Source organism: Scatophagus argus, chromosome 11 (assembly GCF_020382885.2).
Source record: "Scatophagus argus isolate fScaArg1 chromosome 11, fScaArg1.pri, whole genome shotgun sequence".
Lineage (NCBI taxonomy): Eukaryota > Metazoa > Chordata > Actinopteri > Scatophagidae > Scatophagus > Scatophagus argus.
Window position 1 is genome coordinate 8421592 of NC_058503.1, and position 22047 is coordinate 8443638.

A 22047-nucleotide genomic window follows, 5' to 3' on the forward strand; every position below is an offset into this window, starting at 1 on the left:
ATATCACAGATACATCAGTCTGCATTCTACTAACTTGAGTGCAAATATATTTTGTGACCATGCGACACGTGGATCCACAGCATTTACTACGTGAATTGGTGCAAAGTAAGCAATCAGTTAATTGACTGATGTGGTGGTTGCAGCTTCTTAAATGTGATCTGCTTTTTATGAATATCTTTAGGGTTTGGACTGCTGGTTGGACAAAAAGGCATTTGAGGATCTTGTGATCAAATAAATTGTGATAAAACGTATGAAGAGACAATTAATTGCCAAAATAAAGAGAAGACTGGTTGACAGTGGAAACAAGTGTCAGTTGCAGCGCTAAGATACTGTAGATATACACGCATTATCTCCTACCCAGAAATAGAGCGCTGTCTGAGAACAGTCCTGTTTAGTTCGAACAGCACATCGTGCAGACTCTGCTCCTCCGTGCGTTTCTTGGTCAACTCCAGGATCTGGGTGCTGCGGCGAAACAGCTTGCTGGCGTAGCAGGTAGCAGCTGCTGTCTCCATCTTGTCCCCTGTCAGGACCCAAACCTTCATCCCTGCCTTGTGCAGGGACTCAATGGTGTCTGCGGCTTTCTCCTGGAGCCTGTGCATCAATAAGTCAATAAGTGTTTCAGCCTCCAGCCGGGTAGGTGAATGCATCCATCAAAACTTCAATCACTCAATTACCAACGGGTGATAATTTATCAATGCATGACCACCCCTGTCCCTGCCCATCACCAGTTTATCTACTAGGGAGTCAAACTGTCAGGACGCTGGTCGATCACTTACAGAAAACTACCTTTGCAGGTCATTACTGAAATCTAGCTTTGTTGGAGCACCAACACATCTCATAATGTAATAGAGCAGAAAATAAACAAGGAAACAAATGCCACAGCAGTCACCTATCAGAGCTCAGACTCAGTCTTTTCTACCCTCACGAGGCATTACAATACTTTGAAGACAACTTCATGATTCATTAAAATTCCCTTTGGCTGCTGCTGGACTGTTTTAAAATCGTTCCCCTCCTCTCTCTCTCTCTTTCTGTCTCTCTACATGGGGACCAACCTGTCCTCCACTGCCGTAGCACCCAAAAGCACAAAGTCCCTCTCAATGATGTCATAGGCCTGCGCCAGCCTCTGCTCCCTGTCCTGCAGGGCCAGCTTGGCTTCGGTCAGGTGATGACACGCCTCCTCGTACTCTGACTGCGACAGCCTTCGGTAGGCGACACACAGAGTCCGCAGCCCCTCCTATGTAAAAGAGAAAAAAGCTTTTATGGTGGCGGTCGTAGAAAACAGTTGTTATTTTTACACATTAGCATGGTTTTGGAGTTGTGTTTTTGTCCAACCGACAAATGTTGAGTCCAATTTTCATCCTTTAGCTCTACTTTGGTTTTCAAAGCTCCCAAGGGAAATATCTGGCTCTTTGGAAGTGCTGAATGCTTCAATATGCTCACCAGCAAGTTGCTAACTTTGTCTGACACTTCGTGCTGAGCCAGAACAGAAAAGTTGTGGCCCGTAAAAGCGAAGCAATGAGCTGAAAGACGAGCTGAGGAGAGCTGCAGAGCGGAGTGATAATTATCTGCGAGTAAAACTATCGACCCTTTTCACATTACACATAAGTCAGTGAGCTATTGTTAATATGAAAATACAGATTTTTATACTGAGCAGCTGTAGAGAGACATTTTGCTATGACTGAAAATTTATTTAACATAACTTTGTTAAATTTCAATCTAGGAAGAAATTATCTCGGGTCACTGAAACTGTTTTATGAACCTTGTATTTATTCAATTCTTTCAAATGAGATCAAAGCTGACACGTTACTGCGCTGTGTGATATTTATGCTTATTAAACAATGTCTCATCAAACATTATATACCCGTACGAGCTCAACTGTGCACTTACAACAGCATTCTGCTCCACCCGGGCTTTAACCTGCTCCACCTTCCCGGACACCACCCGAGGAAAAATGGACGAATCTGCCCCCTTACAAAACAGCAGGTATTCTCCTGAGAATGCACAAACAATCATGAAAGCAAAGAAATAAGAAAATCAAACAACCTGAATTGTATCATAAAATGTATTAGCACAGCATTGCCATTTGTTTGATTTCGTTGTGTATTTTACCTGAGCTTGATTTGACAATGACACTCATTCTCCTCCGGACCGAGTCAAAGTTCAGTACATGGAGCAGCTCAAACCTGATGAAGAGTTTAGGCATGATTCCAGGGTTTGGCAAATAATAACTTCAAGATACATCTTTATTATTCATCGATTACAAAGAGGCTTGGGAAGTAATTAGTGATGTTATTAAAATATTGCTGTATTATAATTTCTACAGTAAGTCACTTGAATCCAGTGCCTCTTACAGTGTCATCACATCCACTTCTAACTGAACAATTCTGTTGCCATTTTGGAGAATTGTAGATGATCCTTGAACTTGTTAACATTCGAGCTGTAATCCAAATGCACTGAGCCACAATACAATCTGCAAATCTCAGACTCAGGTTTGGCATTGTGTTAAGCACATTTTAGACTATTTGTCTGTGAAAGGCGCCACAGGATTCAGACTACAAACGTCTATCTCTACAATCCCTACAAATGATTAAAAACAGCAAGTGTGAGAATACTCTAGAACATTTTAACTTTCCCATTCCCTTCACTCTGCTGGATGCAGCCTCCCACCTCCCCTCTCCAACTCTCTTGCTTTCTTAAAATAGCTCAGTATTGACAGGCCACTGCGGAGTGATGGAGAGCAAGGGTGGTTACATGAACACTTCCTACAGGCCAAAACACTGGACAATTCCCCCCAAAACCACTCTCTAAAGGAACCTTGCTGTCCTTCTAGAGACAACCCTCTGTCCCACCCTACTGTGGCCGTAGTTTTTAACATCTGCTGAATGTGAAACACAATCCTACAACCACTTTTTCCAGGCAGCTGATGTATGACCACAAGTGCATCCACTGAATTACTCCTGTTTAACCTCCTGTGGTGTAACCACAATAAACTCTTAGCAGACCAACCTCTCAATCTCATCGTCTTTGTTGAGAATCTCCATGTAGTTGTCCTTCAGCCTCAGATAGGTGTAACCCAGTCTGGCAACAGAGGGTGAGGGAAAAGATTTATTTAAGCTTGACAGAAAGTATTTATGTACACTGGAAAGTATTACTCACTTGTATCGCTCTTGCAAAGGCTAAAGGTTTTTTTGACGCATTTACTGTAACCTGAGCACAGTCACCACTTCACACGAGTAAAAGCGATATGTGAGACCGACACCCTGTGATTTGGCATGTTTACTGTATGTATTACATGGATCTAAGGCCACGTTCAGACCAAAAATAGAACAGTTTTTTTTTTTTTTAAAAAAACACATATCGGTCTATGTTGCTCCAAGTGCCACTAAGAAGATGAAATATGATAAAGGTCCAAGTTCAGTTTGAGTACCACAGCTGTGAGTTTTAAAGCTTATCTGCTGCCAAAACCAAACACGATGCTGCTGTGAAAACAGCAATCATTTCTCGTTATACTGATTGGCACAGTGGCAGAACATCACCAGGGAAGAAATCAAGTTTTTGAAAAAGTGAATGTGTGTGTATGTGTGTGTGTTTGCGAGGTTTCAGACAGCATTTTACTGCAAATGTTTCCCAACAAAAATACTAAATAAGTAATTTAATCTTTTCCCCTTAAATCCAGGGATACAAAGACACAAGGAGTTTGTATTGTCATTACAACCATGTATGTGCAGTACATAGAAACATGAAATGATGTTCCTCCAGGATGCTACATAAAGTACACACTGCTGAATAAAAAAAATAAATAAATAAGAACTAGGGAGTAAGAACTAAAAGAGCTTCAGTTCTTACATCCTCTGAGGAATATATTTTATAAATTGTGTCTGAGTGTTTTTACCTTTTCATTCCCTCAACCAAAGCCACCTCATCCGGTGAGGAGGAGATGTAGAAGGAGGTGGGCCGTCCCTGGTGTATGCCCCTCTTGATGCCGTCCACCGTCTCCTCCTCCTTCACCTGCACCGTGTGACACAGACACAGCGCCCGAAAAAACAGATCCTCATGTTCCTACAGACACAAAGCCGCATTATTAAACTGAAAATAAAAAGTTCAGCACTTAATCAAAAGCCCATATTTGGTGTTCACAACATGCGTTGTATTTTTAAAATACTAATCCTGAGGTTCCTTGCCATTTCATGGAGATATTTGGTGTTATTTAGGCATTTCTGTGGAATTTTTTTAAACTACATTTCCCAGTGTAAATGAAGTGAAGTAGTATATCCATAAAATACTTTTTTCTAAAGTTTTATGTTTTGACAAGGAGAGCTCTTCTCTCTCTCTGCTGCTGCAGCTCATGCTGACTACACAATTTTTCGTCTATTAAATCCGAACAAATCACTGTTACCACTGCCAGAAATGCAAGGCTCATCACTTTTCCATGTACCAGAGGGTTTTTTTCCAGTGTAAGACACAACAAACCCTTAAATAAAATGTCAAAGATTTCATAAACTGGATATATGATGTATCAGGCCCTAGTGTGTTTATCAGCAATGGAAATGAGCAGACATTTGTTTATTTCAAAATTACATAGATATTTACTTTAATAGTCCTCCTGCCTAATAACATGACGCGTTAATCTAATAACATATTCAACCAAGTTTTCTTCACACCATCTCCACCTCTTGCAGCGTTGGCATAGCCAAGAGTCTATTCAAGCAATGTCAAACACACATACTTACTTTCCTGTATCCTCCAGGTGAGGAATCAATCATGTCTATACTCGAGGCAGCGCTGAGGATTTGGCCGTTGCAGATGGCGTGCGGGATGTAGACGTTCCCATCGACACAGCATTCAATAAACTCCATGTTGTTCTCAGTCAGAGTGCCCGTCTTATCAGTAAACACATACTCCACCTGGGTGGGAAGGAAGAGAAAGCACAGGGTAGGGCATGTCGAAAAATTGTTTAAATGCAGATACTGTATGCAAATATGCGTGCGTGTGTGTGTGTGTGTGTGTGTGTGTGTGTGTGTGAGAGCGTATGTGTGTTCATGTACCTGCCCCAGCTCTTCATTCAGGTCAGAGGTGTTGACCTGAGCTCCCTCTCCCAGCTCTTCGTCAAACATTTCCTCATCCCAGGTGATGAAATAGGAGCCAAGGAATTTCTGCATCTCCACTGTCACATACATAGACACTGGGATGATGTAGTTAAATAAGACCATGAAGGCCAGGAAGTCTGTAAATGCTCTGATCACCTGAGGAAGGGAAGGACAAAACACAACAGTTATGAAGTCATGTTTAGGACTGAGCGTCAAGACTGTGTTTCAAAGTTAAATGCTGGTGAACAGACCACATGGCGCTGGCGCTCATTCTCAGTCCTGTGGTTGTACCAGGGCTCGTCTCGGTCAGGAGACCACTGCCAAGCGTACTTCAGAACAGTGTTGATCACCGCTTTACTGATCAGGATGCACAGATACACTATCAGGAAGGCATTCATCGACCTGCAGGAAGAAGAAACGGCAAACGTACCAACCATCAAAAAACAATTCTACACAGGGGCTACACATACTGTCTTTAACCTGTAAATAGTGAACTGTGATGTGCTCTGGCAAAAGAATTTCCTTTGGGATTAATAAAGTTCTGTCTTATCTTAAGTAATGCAGTGAAAGCAGTGACGTTAATCATACTTTTCTACAGCGGAGCGCTTCTGAGATTTAGACTGGTAATTAAGTGCCATCTTCGTCTCCATGCCAGTGTAGACTGCGACAGCTGAGGGCAGAGAAATCAGAGTTAACGGGAAAATCAGCAGCATTCAACAGACATTAAACTGACTGAATCCACATGTTACTACCATAAATATGTTGAGTGTTCTTCAGTGTGGCTCCTCTGAGGAGCAAGTTCTCTGCCCCAAGTGGTCTGCAAGAATGAGACAGAATCCTTGGATGTCTTTATTTAAGGAATGCCACTGAAGACGTGATCAATTTAGAAAAACAGTTTGCCTTGTCCATAAAAGGTATAGCTCAAAAAAGTCCCTGAATACAAAAAGTAGTACACTCACCTAGCCACAGGCTCTTCTTTGTCCTTGTAAATACTGATGCGTCCCACAAATCTGCAAAAAAAAAAAGAAATCACAGAAAAATAAATTCAAGAGGAGCGACAAGGGGAGATCTGCTTCTAAGAGGACGTAGCTGATAATATGTCTGCATCAGTGAGCATGCACCACACTCACTTGTAGAGGTCAGGTTGTGGTTGTTCACATTCAATAGTGGCATGTAGTGAATCCACCTCCTGCTCCGTTCTAAAGGCCATGGTATCTGGTACAGCATAATAGGTCTGAGATAGAGGGGTGGAGGAAGGGGGAAGAAGAAGAAGAAGACAACAGAGGAAAATGTCACCCACAGACACTAATGAGAGCAGGGTTCATTTCGCTCCTCGGGCAGGCTTCCAGCAGATTTTCTGAATGACTGGGAGAGCCTGGGAGGTGTGCTGCTATAGACAGCTTTCCGGGTCAGCAGAGGACAGCATGCTGGGATGCTGAGCACATCAGGGGGTCGCCCCCTGAGGCATGTGGGTGGAGCACTCAATGCTACACTGTGGGATGTATGTTTGTGTGTGTGTGTGTGTGTATGCTCAACCATGCGTATGCTTGCCTGAGTGACAGCAGTGAAAATCAAAGGCGAAGTGAGAATGTGAAATGCAAAGTGTGACCAGATGTCACAGACACCATAATGCATTTCTGCGTCTGTGTTCATGTGTTGATTGATGAGTGTATGGCTGCATCTAACAACAATTTTCATCACTGATTAATCTGCTGATTATTTTCTCAATTAGTTGTGCTCTGAAAATGTCAGAGAATATGGAATAAAAGATCGCAGTTTATTTACACCTTAAACTTAAGATATTCAGGTCACATGGGACAGAGAAAAGCACCAAATACTAAAACTAACCAGGAAAAGTTATTTTTGCTTAAAAAAAGGAACCTAAATGATTTAAATGATCAGCAGAAAATAAATATGTGCACAGACGGTTAAACAAGAAAAAATGCCAAAAATTCAGATTCCAGTTTCAAATGGGAAGATCTGCATGTTTTCTCAGGCTTATATGACAGAAAGCCACATATCTTTTGGTTTTGAACCGCGCAGACAAAACAAGAAAATGTGGGATTTGTGAAGAAGTGACTGTTACTTTCCAATATTTAAAATGTTATATTTTATAGACAAAAATAATTGATTGATAAAATAATCAGCAGATTAAACCATAATGTTGTTGACTGACTAATCAATAACTAACTGTTTCAGGTTTGAAAGCATTTTTACTTACTATATAGAACACTACTAAAAACCAATTAAAAGCTGTAACAAAGCAGCTATTTCTATTATTTCTAAATATCTATTGTTAATTAAATGTTTAAAACCTGTTAAATTAAGAACAAGCACACTGACATTAATTATTAAGAAGCATACTATAATTTCCAATTGTGTTCAGTAAAAAAAAAAAGCTGCACCAAACATTGTTCTGTATTAATCCAAAACTGGACCTTCTATCAGGTGAGTCGTTTTCATTTTTAGCATTTTAAAAGGCCTGAAATGTAGCCGATTTATTTTTTTAAGCTCTTAAAGACCTACTGAATCATAATGCTTTCCTGTTTTGGGATCAAATATGGTGAAGTTGAGCTGAAAAAAAAAAAAAATCAAATCAGAATTATACAGTGGTCCTGGTACCTTGTGACTGGACTCCCCGTCCAGACTGGTGGTGGTGACGTAGCAGGTCCCATCATGGCGGCTGGAGGAGAGCAGGATGAGGTCACATGGGAAAGTCTCGTCCTCCTTCACCACCACAATGTCCCCCACCTGACAGAGCAGGACAGGACACGTCACCAACACCATAATGGTTTATACATCAATAATAAATGAGAAGTACTTTGATGAGAGGTTCACATGGACACAGAATTAAAAGACAAAGAGACAGACCTGCGGGTAAACGTCTGCTCATCCTTTACCATTCCTTTTTTTCTTTTTTCAAAGGATTGAGAAGTTGCATAACGGATTATGTGAGCGGAGCAGCTTAAGCTCTGATAAATCCCATCTCCACGGTGACCATACACATGACACACGCTCTCTGATTTTGCATGATTAATATATTCATCATTATTCCTGCTCCCACTCTAATCCTCTCTGTTTGATCTACGGCAGTGAGAAACCTTTCTACAGAAAACGCTGGAAGACACAGAGAGAGAGAGAGAGAGAGAGACAGACAGAGAGAGAGAGAGGACTGAGACGCCGAAGGTGCAGGACAGTGACAGAAAAATTAAGACAGAAAATCTGTACATGTTGATGGAAAATGTCTCTCTCTACCAATGAAATTCAGTGGAATCTATTGCTATGGCAACACAAAGTATAAGACTAACCTTTAAGGCTGTGCAGCTGTATGGAAGCCTTATTCAAAGCTGACCCTCAACATCTCACACAGTCTCTGCACACGACAATTAGACGCACCTGCACTCATGATTTACCCTCCAACTCAACTGTATCTGTACATCTACACAGGAGGTGGTGAGTGAGACGCTCACACTACGTTGTGCGATACCTCTGATGCTGGGCTCAGATAAGATTTCTGCAGAGTAACAGCTCATCGAAGCTGGTTCATGTTTTTCTAAAGAATATTCACATCTTCATGAAGCTATTAATAGCTGACATTAAACTACATTTTCCAGCGTTAAGATTTTACTAGATTTTATTGCAGCTTATTTTGAGACGACAACACGCACACTGCCCTCCTGTCATAAATACTGATAACAGTCTCCAACAAATGCACTGTTTAAGAAACAGTTACGTGGGAGATATATATATATATATATATATATATATATATATATTTGCTTCTTTAGCAGAGGTAAAGAGGTTTGGAAGAGCCACAGACTGGGAAACCAGCATCATCAGACCAGTATCAACAGAAATGGCAAGAACATTTAATTCCAGTCGTGAATAGCATCAAGCATGGGTTCTGATATAACAGAAGCCTCATGGATTAGAAGGCATTTTCAAGAATTAAACTGCACCACACTACCAAACAGTGATCTGCTGTTGCGTCAGAATGACATAAGAGAACATCTAGGGATGATGACAGGAATATCTTAACTTATGAAATACATCAGTCCTGTTCAGTCACCAAGAGACTCGCATATGGTGCAACACTATAATTGTTCCTCTGCTACAGTTTCAGGGGCAATTAATTGGTGGGAAAGACAAGCAAGAGCGAGGAGGGAAAGAAAACAAAGTTAGAGAGGACCGCAGAGAGAAAGAGAAGGGGGGCAGTTATAGAAAAAGTGAGCTGTGCCGCAGTACAGGAGTGTTGCTTTGTGGCCTCAGGTGCTATACTGCTCTAATGAGGCCATTCTTACCCGTAGCTTGTGACTCTGTGTCCTCACCACCTTCCCCTGCTGCACCACATCCACCGGACACTCATTTATAGAGCAGTCAGCTTTGTGCCTGAGCCAGTCCTCATAGCCCTGAGAGAAATGCAGCGAGAGAGGAAGACAGAACAAGATTGTAAGGGAAAAGGAAGAAAAGCCAATGTGTGTGTTGGGTGGGTGGGGAAGCAGAGAATATAGATTATTGTGCACGGAAAATTTGGGCCAGAGCATAGTGTGAGATCAAGAGAGATGGAGGGGGAGAGGGGAGAAGTCATACACTGTAATTAATTAGCATTGTGCTCCCTGAGCTTAGTGACCTGCTTCCTGGATTTCTGGCCAACATGTCATGTTTCAAATTTATGTCCCAGTAAAGCTCAGGCCTCCTTAGCCAGAACAGCTCCATCTATCACTGATAGTACCCTATCCCTCAGCACTGTGGACATGGTAGAGAGGATGCATCTCCCATGGGATTCTCAGCTAGAGTGATTAACAGAGAAGACCATTCATTATCATATTTCTCACATCACCAGACATATTCAATGGCATGTCCTCTCGCTGAGAGAGGAATGTGTGTATACAGATAATAGAGAGGCGATTGCTAGAGTGTGTAGTGTATGTATTTGAGACTGAGAGTTGGGCTCTGTCTGTGTGTGTGTGTGTGTGTGTGTGTGTGTATGTGGGGATAGGAGGGGGATGTCACTGCAAGCAATATTTCCCGGAAATGTGAGTGTGTTTGTGTGTGTCCTACCTGTTTTATGGCGGTGACAGTGATAACAAAGAATAGGGGCAGGCCGCTGGTGACTGGGCTGGTGGGGGTGTCGATGATAAGCTGCAAGGGAGAGGAACAGGGGGAGGAAAATGGGGGGGGAGACAACAGAAGAAAGAGGTGAAGAGGATGCCAAGTAATGCAACACTGAGTGAGGAAGTGCAGCAGGGAAAAAAGCTTCTGTAATAAAGAATCAAGTATATACCAAGCATCTTTAAAGCATCCACATAATCAAATCTCGTTTGATTTCCTCCATATGCACTCAAAGAACAAAATCTATTCTCAGACTGTTAGCATGTGTTTTTGAATCTTTCCTTTATTTTTCTAGTAGCAGTACATAAGTAAATGTAATAATGGCAAAGTAGGACCTTTTCAGTTGACAAAAAGAGGAGGAGTACAAACATTGCTGCTGTGTGCTATGTTCAGTTTGCCCCATTAAGAGGGTGTAGTATTTCACATGTTACTGATAAAACATACAGTGCATTCTGGTATTCCGCTGCTAAGGACACTGATGTATCCTCCTCTGCCTTCTCTTCTACGATGACTTTGTCCTTGCCTGATTATTTAACATTTGGTGCAATATGGTGTCACTGAGAAAAAAATCTACTTCTCTATGATTCTGATTTAGACAGACACTGAGCAGTACAACACTTGTAATTTCAGGATAATATTATGTTAGCAAAGTCAAATTATGGTAATCCACAGCCAGGTAACATGCATGATTTCACTGCTAATCTTGGACAATTGCTCTTATTTTGAAATCAGGGAACGCTTGAAGAGACAGCAACCATGAGCCAATATAAGGCTATGAGGATCAAAAAGTATAAAAAAGTACATCTCAACCATGACACAGGTTAAATTTGTTTACACGTGTTGGTGAAGTACTTTCTTCTGTCTCTATTTATTGAAATTCACCTCATCTGTGTTAAGGATGTTTTCACCAGGTTTTCTGGTTCCTGACAAGACAGACACTAGCTAATTTTGAATAATCTTATATCTTGACAGATATAAGTCCAAGGACTTGTTGCTTTGACAACAGCACCACATGAAATTGTAAATCTGCTTCTAAATACTACAAAAAAAAACAAAAATCGAGGTTCCATCACTTAGTTTAGCTATTTAGTTATCTACTTATAAAAAATGGGGCAGTATTCAAACGTCTTCAGTACTGCTGAATATGTCTTGATACAAAGCTGCAAAGCCATTCAAAGTAGGCCATGTTAGGAACTACAAAATTCAGCACAAAATGAACCAAGAGATGCAATGTTTGTTAGCTTGTTACCAGTAGCTGCTAGTGGCATTTAGTTATAGGATTTTTACATTTTTTTGTTAAGACAAAGGGACAGCTGGGTTATTATTTCCACAGAGCTTCAGAGTAAAATGAAAATTTTACCTGGACAAGAAATATAACCAAGAAGTAGAAGTTTGCAATTCTTCTGAACTGCTCAAACAAATTCTTGGGAATGAAGTTCCAGAAGGTATACTGTGGGACAGAGTGACAGCAGCAGGATTATTACCACACAAAGGGAAAACAGCAAGGGAAACAATGGCACTTCATCATCCAGTCCTTCTGGCAAGAGAAACTGGGATGCACAGCTTGACAAGCAGAAGAAAAGTGAAACGTGTCATCCTTAAAAACATGGCCACAAAAGAGATTACATGGTTGTCTAAATATGAAACCAAAGAATAGGGTGATGATAAACAATGTTGTGGCACTGAGTCACGGGCTGTGGCTCGCTCACCTTGGAGGAGACGATGCGGTTGTCGGGGTAACGCTGAGGGATGTAGGCCTCAGCTCCCGGAGGGGGTTCTTTATGCCCGATGTACACCGTCCGACTGTCCACCCAGATCTCCTCCCCCACACACTGACAGAGAGAGAAAGATATAGATATAAATAGCAATACAGGTAGAGTCTGGACAGAAAAAATGGGTTAAATCACAGTGTTCAGCCTTGTTTAAGTGTCTGCTTGCAACTCCGAAGCTACTGATATTATAATATATGGCACTAACCACCCTCACTAACACCTTATTATCATGCCAACATCTCTTTATAACCAGCCTTTTACTATATGCAGAGTATGCACTATTAATGGTCCACTGTACACGTGAACAGAGGATAGTTTAGATTTCTGGTGTTAACAGATGTACAGTATAATTTTATTTTTGGTTTCAGCACTAAGAACACTACTAATGTTGAAATAATTAGTCAGGAAATCAATTCATCAGCTGAAAATTAACTTCCATGTGGTTTGATAAATGATTAACTATTTAAGTCACTTATCAAGCAAAAAGTTCAATCTCTTGAATTATGATGATCTACAGTTTTCTGTGATCACTGTGAACTGAACATCTTTGGAGACTGGCAAAACAAAACAAGCAATCTGCAGATGTCACAACTGGAAACTGAAATGGGTCTTGTTGGTTTTGTGACAATACGAGAAATAAACTATCCATCCATCCATTTTTCAACTTATGGAGAATGGATAGATGGATGGATGGGAGGGCTGGAGCCTGTCACAGCTGGCTACAGGCGAGAGGCGGGGTACACCCTGGACTGGTCACCAGTCAGTCGCAGGGCTGACACACAAAGACAGACAACCACACACTCTACATTGCCTAAGGGCAATGTAGCCAATCAACCTAATGTTTCTGTAACTATGGAAGGTAGCCAGAGTATCTGGAGAAAACCCACCAGAACTCAGCCCAGACCAAAACCCAGAACCCTCTTGCTGTGAGGTGACAGTGCTAACCACTGTATCATTGTGCCGCCGAGAAAACTGAATGAATAAAAATGAAAGATCCACAAAATATTAGAATAATTCCTTACAAATGTAATAAGGTTTAAATGAAATCTAAATAAATTTTCCTTGCCTAACTGTCCTGGATTAAACATAACGTTACATATCACTGTAACACAACTTCAGTCACTTTCTTTAAGAAACAACCTCGTGGGTAAGACAGGGCTGACTGAAGGGTTGAGTGTGTGTTCGCTGGTGTGTGTGTAGGTGAGATCAGCTCTGAGTCACACAAGTGTGGGTTTGTCATTTATCTTTTCGCCTCTTCCTGCAGGACCTCTCTGCAGCCTGAGCTCTGCCCCATCCTTCGTTTAATCTTTTTCTTCTACACACATCTGAAACAACAACATTTATTCTGATGGCTTCACTCTAACAGTCCAAAAGCTTGATTCAAAAATAATGAAAGCACTTAGCATTGTGTGCATGCATACTTCCATCTCTGTTCATCTTTCATCTATATTACAACTAGGGAGCTCCCTGGGGACTAACAGAGTGCATTCTGGGAGTTTAGCGCAGCATATATTTTCCAAGGTGTCCTTCATTATACACTACTGTGGGAAAAGAGCTCTCCAAGAAAAAAAAAAAACAAAAGTCAAGAGACCGCATTCAGCTGTTTGTTCCCATCTGGCTTCCTACATGGCTCCTAATCCTTTGTCCTGAGTGGGCAGTGTGAGCGCAGCCTTTGGCAAAGCAGCCTGCCTGACACAGCTCAAAGGAGAAGTGTTGACCATTAGCAGAAAAGTTCTGGGGCAAGCACTTCAGTGGAAGCAGCACTTCACTGCTTAAAATGTCCTCAACATTTTGGCAGAGATATAGTTTACAGTCAATAAACCAAACCTTTTAAAGTTCACAAGTCTCCTCTGTAACCATATGGATTCAATCCCACAAGTTTTAAAAAGTTCAAACCGTAATAAAATTCCAAATGTACACCCTTCATTAAGTTTGGACATAAGATCAAAGGAAGGCTAATGTAACTTTGCCCAGCGACTTCTGAAATGAAAAATCTGTGTCAAAATGGTAAACTGCGATAGCGAGGAGGAGCATGGTCACAGATCTAAACTTATCCACAGTGATCAACAGGCACTTGGCAGTGGGATGAAAATAGACACTGAGCCAACAGTGTCAGCCAACTTGAGACCCCTCCAAAACATCAGGGGGGCCACATGACCCTGAGATACAGCGAAAAATGGAGAGAGAGAGAGTGAGAGATGGAAAGCGAGGTGGAAAACAGTGTGAGACTGGAGTTGAGCGAGCAGCGGGAGATTGAGATGGACAAAAGAATGAAATGATGATGCAATGAAAGAATGAAAAAAGGGTGCCAAGGAGAAAGGAAAATGTATTAAGTGAAAACAAAAGACTGACAGCAGAGGTTGAAGCGTCATGCCATGGTTCAAAGAATAGATGCTGTAGTTGCTCACAAATGATGCAGCACTTATTACCTTTGTCAGTAAAGGGAACATAACTGACCAAAGCAAATACTTAAAAACACACAAAATCTGTAGGAACACAGAGTGTCATGGTCACTGGGATCAAATCAAAAGTCTCAAACACAGCTTCAGTGATCATGGGTCTGGGTTTTTAATAGTTTGTTGTAATTACACGAACAGATCCTGATGACCCTGATGAAAATTCAAATCACGTTGCTAATAAAACAGCAAAGAAGACCAAGATGGCACCACATGCACATTGCGAGGTTCAGTATCTCACCAGATTTTGTGGAATAGTGTTCATTTATCTGGTAATTACTTCAGTTCATTGCCTTTGCACCTGTACTGTAATCTACTGGTTCCTCTAATGAAAACACTGAAACATCTTGGTCATAATAACTGAACAAACTGCACTTCTGACGGTTTGATCTTAAAGACTCTTCGCTCTGACAACAGCTGCTAATACTTTGAAGTTTTACAGGAAGTGGCTTTGAAAAGTCCAGGCTGGTGTCAAATCAAACTGAGTCATCTCTGTACAAAGAACAGGGCTCTGATGTGGGCATGGACAATGAACCACATTTATCAAATTATTAACATAGTGAATCACTCACCAAGAGACAGTCTGTTACAGTATCTAATGTAAAAATTGTCCAATCAGCGTACAGTCCAGAAGTCCAAAATGTTTAATGCTGCTTAATCAGGACAGAAGTTAATTACAATTTAAAAACATCTCAATTGTTTTACATCATGTGGTTTTACTTGCATTTAACATCATATTGTGATATACCTCGATATCAGAGAATAGTCTGGTTGGTCCTGAAGTTAATTCATCACTGTTTTTTATCATCTATTAAACTGTCAGTTGTCTTTTTCAATTAACCGATGCATAGTTTAATCCACAAATGTCCAACACTTTCTAAAGTCTGAGGTGACGTCATTAAAGGTCTTGTTTCGTCCAACCAACAATCCCAAACCCATGATATTCAATGTAAAATCACAAAATAGAGATCCAGATCCATAAACATCCAGATTTTTTTGTCCGATAAATGACTAAAAGGATTAATCAATTATTATTAACTAACTGACAATTAAGTTTCCGCTGATCCACTGTGATAACTCGTCTTTGATAATATTGTGATAATAATTTCGAGCATATTACTCAGTACTCAGCCCGGTCTTTACGGCATAATCCACAATTCCCTCATTTCATCGTTGGTCCCTTTTCTATCTGCACCGTTTTCTCCATGTTCCCTCCATCTCCTGGCAGAGTGTGTCAAACTCTGACAGTGTGACTGTGGGAGAGGGATGGAGAAAGACACAGAGAGATTGCATTGTGGTTTGTAGTTATCTGATCATTAATCCTCACTGATCCATATCAACCCTCAGTCCACTGTTCCCTCTTCACTCCACTGCCCCATCAGACAAAGTGGCTGGCTGGTTGGTTGCAGGACATGGAGGCTTTGTCTATATTAACAGTGCTGAAACAGCCTCCTAGCAGAGTGGCTGGTCTTTCATCACCATCAGCAGTGAACAATGACAAGATGAGTTTGGCAACAACAAACATCACACCACTGAAACTTCTCCTTTTGTGTTTTAGACAGTACAGTGGGCAGATGGACTTAAACTTTTATTTCAAGTCAGAGAACACAAGCTGGTCTGCCATTTTTATGGTTTAAATGGCAGCTTTAAAACATCCTTACAGAATATCTACCATATCACTTGACTGTGAAAAGCAAGCAACTCCTGACCCTGTCAGTGCCATGATCTATGCATGCTCTCCTCGGCTCCTGTCTACCACAGAGGTGTAATAAAAGGTATACACCATTAACTGTCCTGATTAAATGGTCGTGTCTCACCCCTCCTCCACTTCTGCACTACAGAAACGCACAGCATGTTGAGCAGGTATCCCTCATTAACTCACAGATCAAATTCCTCTGACTGAGCTCTTCCTTAATGAACTGCTCAAGTTAACAGGACACAGGATGTAGAGACATAGGAAACATGACCAGTCAATTCTTGTATGCATGAACATGGTGTCATAGGGGAAAATACCAAATAATAACTGTTAAAAATGCTCTGAATTTCCAGAAATGAGCATGAAAGTAGCAGACCTTAGACCTAAGTGGACATTTATACATTATTAAATTAACTCTTAAATAGAAATGAGCTCTTAATACACCTGCTGCCGGGTCTTACTGTTTTGAAGCTAACTGAGCTTACTGACAAAGCTAATGTTAGCTTGCCAATATATATATATTCCAAAATGAAAAAAATGTAAATGTATGAAATATAGTGGACATATATAAGCTGACACTTGATAAAATGTTTCATAATAAAGTAAACTGGAAAGTACATTTCAGGAAAAAAAAAATCTTAATTAACAACATTATGCTAATAATGTCAGCCTAAATGACTAGCTAAACAGCACTGGTTTGGTTAGCATTGTCAAGCATTTCTCACTCATAATAAAATGACATTAAATACTGTCAACTCTGAAGCACATATTTCTCTATGTATATATGTAACAAAACAAAAGTGCCTACATGTATGAGGAACTAGTAATCAAATGTAACATATACAACTAGCCATCTTTAAAACAGTTTTTTGTGGCAGTTAAGTTCCAGCTTGTGATGCTATATTGACTTCCAGGTTACATGATTAATTGCTTTTCATTTGCACAGCACTAAAGTCTTCACTAAGTGAGACATTTCTAAAGTTTTAGTGGTGCACTTCAGTTTAATAAATCCTTAAAATGCAAATAGCTAGTGGTTACGAGAATTCAAAAAGGGTTTTACACGCAAACCTAATAATGAATTTACAACAAGTTGGTGCAAACCAATGATATGAACCATGTTTTACAGACCTATCGAACGTTTCTTTTACGCTACATTCAAATGAAAGAGCACAGCTGCTAGGAACAGAGTAAGAATATTAAATTAGTTCAATAATAGGCGCTGTGTGAAATTTGTTGTAGCACTAAGCAAAGATAAAAAGAGCCTTGAGACCTGAGCTGAAAAAGATTTGTTCAACATCCTCTCCAATGATACTCATTTGCCATTAATCACCATGGTAGTATGCAGGAACAGACGGCCATGTCGGCAAGTTCATAATGAAAGAATCAAGACCAAACAGAGGCTTCATTATGTATAGACTGAAGATCAAATGTGTAGGATTTTCTCATTAATTTAATGCTGTGAAACTAGATTTGACAAGAGATTATAAGGCTTTCCGGAATATGTGAAGTGCTCTTGGAGACAATATCCCAAAGATCTTCTACATACTTTTATTTGGTTCAATTAGGACTTCTTAGACAGTACTCTCTGTGGACAGTCCTCTTTTGGAACAAAGCAGAATCAAAAGGTAAACATCAAAAGCAGCAGAGAGGAAGAAACTAATGAAATAAGAGGAGGGAAGCTAGTTCACAGGGAGAATTACCATCATTTATTAAACTAATATTTGAAGGAAACTGCTACACAGATGCAGGCAAAAACATGGATGCAGCATTTTGCTTATGAATTCTGAAAAATGACCTTCAAAAATAAAACCTACCAGAACTTCGGTGATGTAAATGACTCCCTACAACAACAAAATCAAAGCATAATCAAGAGAAGATTACGTTTAAAATGACAAAATGTGTATTGTGTTGTTGCCCCAGTTCCCAGCTTCCTCTCCCACTTGACTTGCCGTGATCCAACTGTTACATAAGTCTTTAATCCAGCTGTGCTCCTTCCCCCATTCCCCTCACTCTCTTCTCTCCTTCCCCCCCCCCACCACCATAATTTGAATCCTAGAAAAATAATAATAATAATTTCAAAAAACCTCTCTTATTTAGTTTGCATTTAATACCAGCAACATCACAATACAGGCTTGAAACGGTGCCTGATAACATGGGAGACAAAAAAAAAATGTTTTCTCTGATATACGCAGGCCAGCGGGCAAAGCTTTGCCCAAACATAAATCCTGTGTGTTTTGTCACCTACAGCCTCTGTCTCTCTGGCATGGCCCCATCTCCAAGGGGGGCAGTGGACAGGAATAGACTGCCCTTAACTGTTTGTGTAAAACAGTAATCTAGCAGGTTGTGTTCTGCTTTTCAACACCAGCTAGGGCATTCAAAGAGCTGTAAAGTCGCTACAAATCTTTCTAAAGCCCTTCAGCACTCCCGGACCTGCTGGCACCCTGTTGTTCAAAGGGAGGCCTTTCTTCCTTATTGCTGAGGTTGTGAGAGGTCTCCACAAGAATAACTGTCAGACATTCATGGATAAGATCTAAAGGTGGGTGACGATAGAGGCAGGCTGGGGCGAATCAAGCTGAGGACAGGAGAAAGCAGGGCCACGGTGCTGATATAAATGCTGGTAATGCAAAAGGCTGTTCTGTCGAAGTGAAGATTTACAAATATGAGAAGATATTTAAGCTCCTGTGAGGTGTCATGTGTCTTTAATACAACCACCAGTCACACATACCAGCGTCCGTCTTATCCAGATCATGACCTCATGCAGTTCTCACACTCTGCACCAGTATGAGCCATCACGCCATTACTATTATTATTATTACCAGACGACAAAAAGGCACAGAAGACAAGGGAGTGGACACACATAACAAGAGCACAGACCCAGCACGCACGCACGCACGCACACAGTCACATACACGCCGGATCTGTTCAAACCACAGGAGGTCATTTTACAGATAAATCTCATTATAAAATAATTTTTTCCCATCATATCCAGGCCCAGAGTCTGCTGAGATACCAGAACAGGACTACACCCACACCCACATTCCTGTTATACTGTATTTCATACTGCATGCAGGCTTAGCCATTCTTTTATGCCATCATAGTGAGAAAAGTTCAACAGATTTAGGTTGTTACACAACAAAATGTTCCATCTAAACTTCACACGCAAAAAGGAAAAGAAATAATTTACCATACTGTACAGGCTCAATTCACCAGCAGTTTCGCTTGAGTCAGAAAACAAGATTACAGGCAGGACAGAATGCAGTGCTTTCAGAGAATTAAAATGTCCCTCTCACGATAAAGTGGTGCATGGGATAGGTCTCAGCAACTTTTAACACTTACTATTAATCAGACAATCATTTATCAGACAACAGACTTTACACTCAGTTCACAGTTACAGCTGAGTCACCAGCCGAAGGTTTAGGAATCTTGGAAGCATCACAATTAATATTAAAAAACAAAAATCTTGCTTGAACACATGAAGCATCTTAATCTGTCACGCATCCGCTCTCTTCCAGATGTATACAATACTTTTAACCTGTCTACTTCCTGTTCACTGATTTGTCAACTGAATTTCTGTTCCTATTTATCAATGCCAAACATTCCATGTCTCTATTTTAATTACACTTGTTCGAACACCACAGACAACAATGGAAATAAGGACTTTATCATTTTATACCCAACAAAGTCTAATATGTTGAATTTTAAAAGTAAATACACCAAACCAGAAACAAGCTAGGTAGAGGACAAGTCACAATTCAATGACAGGAGATAATAAGGGAACAAGATATGAGGTGAAAGGCTCATAAACTTGCCCAGTGGAGTAAAGCGGACTAAATCAGAAGTACATTCTTTCATGGCTGGAGAAGCTTTACTCATTCAGCTATTTTTTTTTTTTTTTCGGAACAGCAAAATTATTAAAGTGTGGGAGGCCATGACCTTGATGGCAGCTTACTGCTCTCTCTTTCCAGAGAAAAGGCATGGACGTCTTGCTTACGGTATGCTAATCACCTTGCATGATGTAATGTTTGTTCTTCTATGTAGCCTCATTAAGGGAACAGCTGTTCAGAATATAGCAGGGATAACACAGGGTGACACGCCTGTAATGGAGGACCAGACATACATCCACCGTCCCTCCAATTCTAAATCAATACCTGGATAATGGAATTAATGATTTCGTTCCTTGTCTGCTTAATAAATGTTGTAGAATGAGGGAACAAAGGGGAAAGAATGAGAGATGAGTGGTGTGTTTATGGTTGCAAAATTCTAGGAATATTAGAGGTGGAAATTTTCCATGAAATTACCAAGAATTTACGGCAAAGGATGGGAATAAAATAAAAATATAGGGGTTAATAGCTCAGGCTGTATTAACCACATCTTAGACAGACAGAAAAAAAGGCAAACAACTGAAAACAAAATGAACAAAAAAAAAAATATCTGAATTTAGTTGGGTTGAATTTTAAATCAATTGAGCTGTCTCATGTTTTGCAATGAATGATTAGAACTCCTCAGTGAGGCTCAGTCCAACTTAATCAAGCTACACCCTTAAGTAGAATAAGTTAACAAAATATAAACTGTGTACTTTGCTTTAGTCTACAAACTGCTGGCTACCTGGAATATCATTAAAAACATAAAACACACTCACTTTAGTGATAAAATCAAGTACTGACTGAGAGCATGCAGGCTCAGACGGTGCAGCAGTGTTGACAGTAATCAGGCTGCACCTGTCATGCACATATTTAATGGGACGCTGATATATGGACATGTGATGGCCATGGAAGAATGTGCTGATGAAAGCAGCGCATGGTTACAGTTCAGCTCTGCTCACTGTTTAACAGTACAGTACAGTATTTGTAAGTAGAAATTGTGCACAGTTTCCAAATAACCCATCGAAAATCCTGCCCGAAAATTTCCAGAAATTTCCTGACCTTTTGCTACCCTGGTGTAGTCAATGACCCCACGCCTCCCTGCCTGTTCTCTGCCTTGCTTCTTGATCTGATTTCTCCTGATAATAACTCTGCTGGAGCATCCATCAAAATCTCAACACACTGTCACCCGCCTGCACGCAAACACACGCACACAAGCACACACAGTCTCTCTCACTCACTCGTTGGTATGAGCCTGACAAACCACCAACATACATAACACAAAAGCATGAACGCTCATGCAAACACACACACACGCACATGCTCATACTGACTGTTATCTTCACAGCACCTGAGCCAGTTTCATGTTCAGGTGAAAGGATCGATGTGACTGTAAGGTCCAGAGGTGCCCACTGCCCAGTCTAATGAACAACACCAGACCTGTCAGAGCTGATTCCTTTTTTCTAATTCAGTCACCCACCGACCAGCTGCTTCTTGTTCTGGCTGATGAACTGAGACTGCTGATGGCACCAGCCTGTTCAGACCAGACCATCCAGTAATATGGTTACAGCCTCACCATCAGCTACTTTGTTTAAATGTGCGTTACTCTATTGAGAGTGGCAATATCTTTAAACAACTGCACAACTTATCTCCCTATCAGGCTGGAAGTGAGAAAAAGTTGGTGTAGAAATCACAAACCAGTGGTGCAGAGTGAGTCCCTACAAGGCCTGGTTGGGACTTATTTCCTCTACAGATCAGGGCAACTGGGAAAACCAGGAGACAGTTTGGTATGCACGCATGTTGGAACTCACTAAAGCAACGTAACTGGGCCAGACAAGTTCATTTCTATTCTACACATTCAGCAGCCATCACTGCATCTGTAGCCACTGGCACATTCCCCATTCAGCTCCACAACAAACATTGTAAAGCCCACAGTCAATGGCCTTCCAAAGCGGTGTGTTTACCATTACAGATGAGCAAACTGTTTGTCATCTCTGGAGGCAGCTTTGTGCAGTTTAACTCTGAACACTCACTGCATGGTAGATGTTAAAAAAAACACAACTA

At 40.8% G+C, this 22047-nt stretch overlaps 1 protein-coding gene across 8 annotated transcripts in view; it reads right to left on the minus strand.

Moving 5' to 3' along the window:
• Nucleotides 1–22047, minus strand: part of LOC124067164 (phospholipid-transporting ATPase IH-like) — a 33846-nt gene that overhangs the window by 11142 nt on the left and 657 nt on the right. For 6 of the 8 annotated variants that reach the window (XM_046404292.1, XM_046404293.1, XM_046404295.1 and 3 more), the window contains exons 2-19: nucleotides 11909–12031; nucleotides 11560–11649; nucleotides 10149–10229; nucleotides 9389–9496; nucleotides 7710–7838; nucleotides 6218–6321; nucleotides 6047–6097; nucleotides 5840–5904; nucleotides 5676–5757; nucleotides 5339–5489; nucleotides 5046–5243; nucleotides 4731–4904; nucleotides 3893–4059; nucleotides 3007–3078; nucleotides 2110–2183; nucleotides 1888–1991; nucleotides 1053–1234; nucleotides 358–591 (exon numbers count right to left, since the gene is read on the minus strand). In XM_046404292.1, the coding sequence (XP_046260248.1) occupies nucleotides 358–591; nucleotides 1053–1234; nucleotides 1888–1991; nucleotides 2110–2183; nucleotides 3007–3078; nucleotides 3893–4059; nucleotides 4731–4904; nucleotides 5046–5243; nucleotides 5339–5489; nucleotides 5676–5757; nucleotides 5840–5904; nucleotides 6047–6097; nucleotides 6218–6321; nucleotides 7710–7838; nucleotides 9389–9496; nucleotides 10149–10229; nucleotides 11560–11649; nucleotides 11909–12031 (2189 nt within the window). Of the gene's footprint in view, nucleotides 1–357; nucleotides 592–1052; nucleotides 1235–1887; nucleotides 1992–2109; nucleotides 2184–3006; nucleotides 3079–3892; nucleotides 4060–4730; nucleotides 4905–5045; nucleotides 5244–5338; nucleotides 5490–5675; nucleotides 5758–5839; nucleotides 5905–6046; nucleotides 6098–6217; nucleotides 6322–7709; nucleotides 7839–9388; nucleotides 9497–10148; nucleotides 10230–11559; nucleotides 11650–11908; nucleotides 12032–21334; nucleotides 21485–22047 lie in introns of those variants that run through there. The other 2 variants (XM_046404294.1, XM_046404296.1) reach the window with 2 other exon arrangements.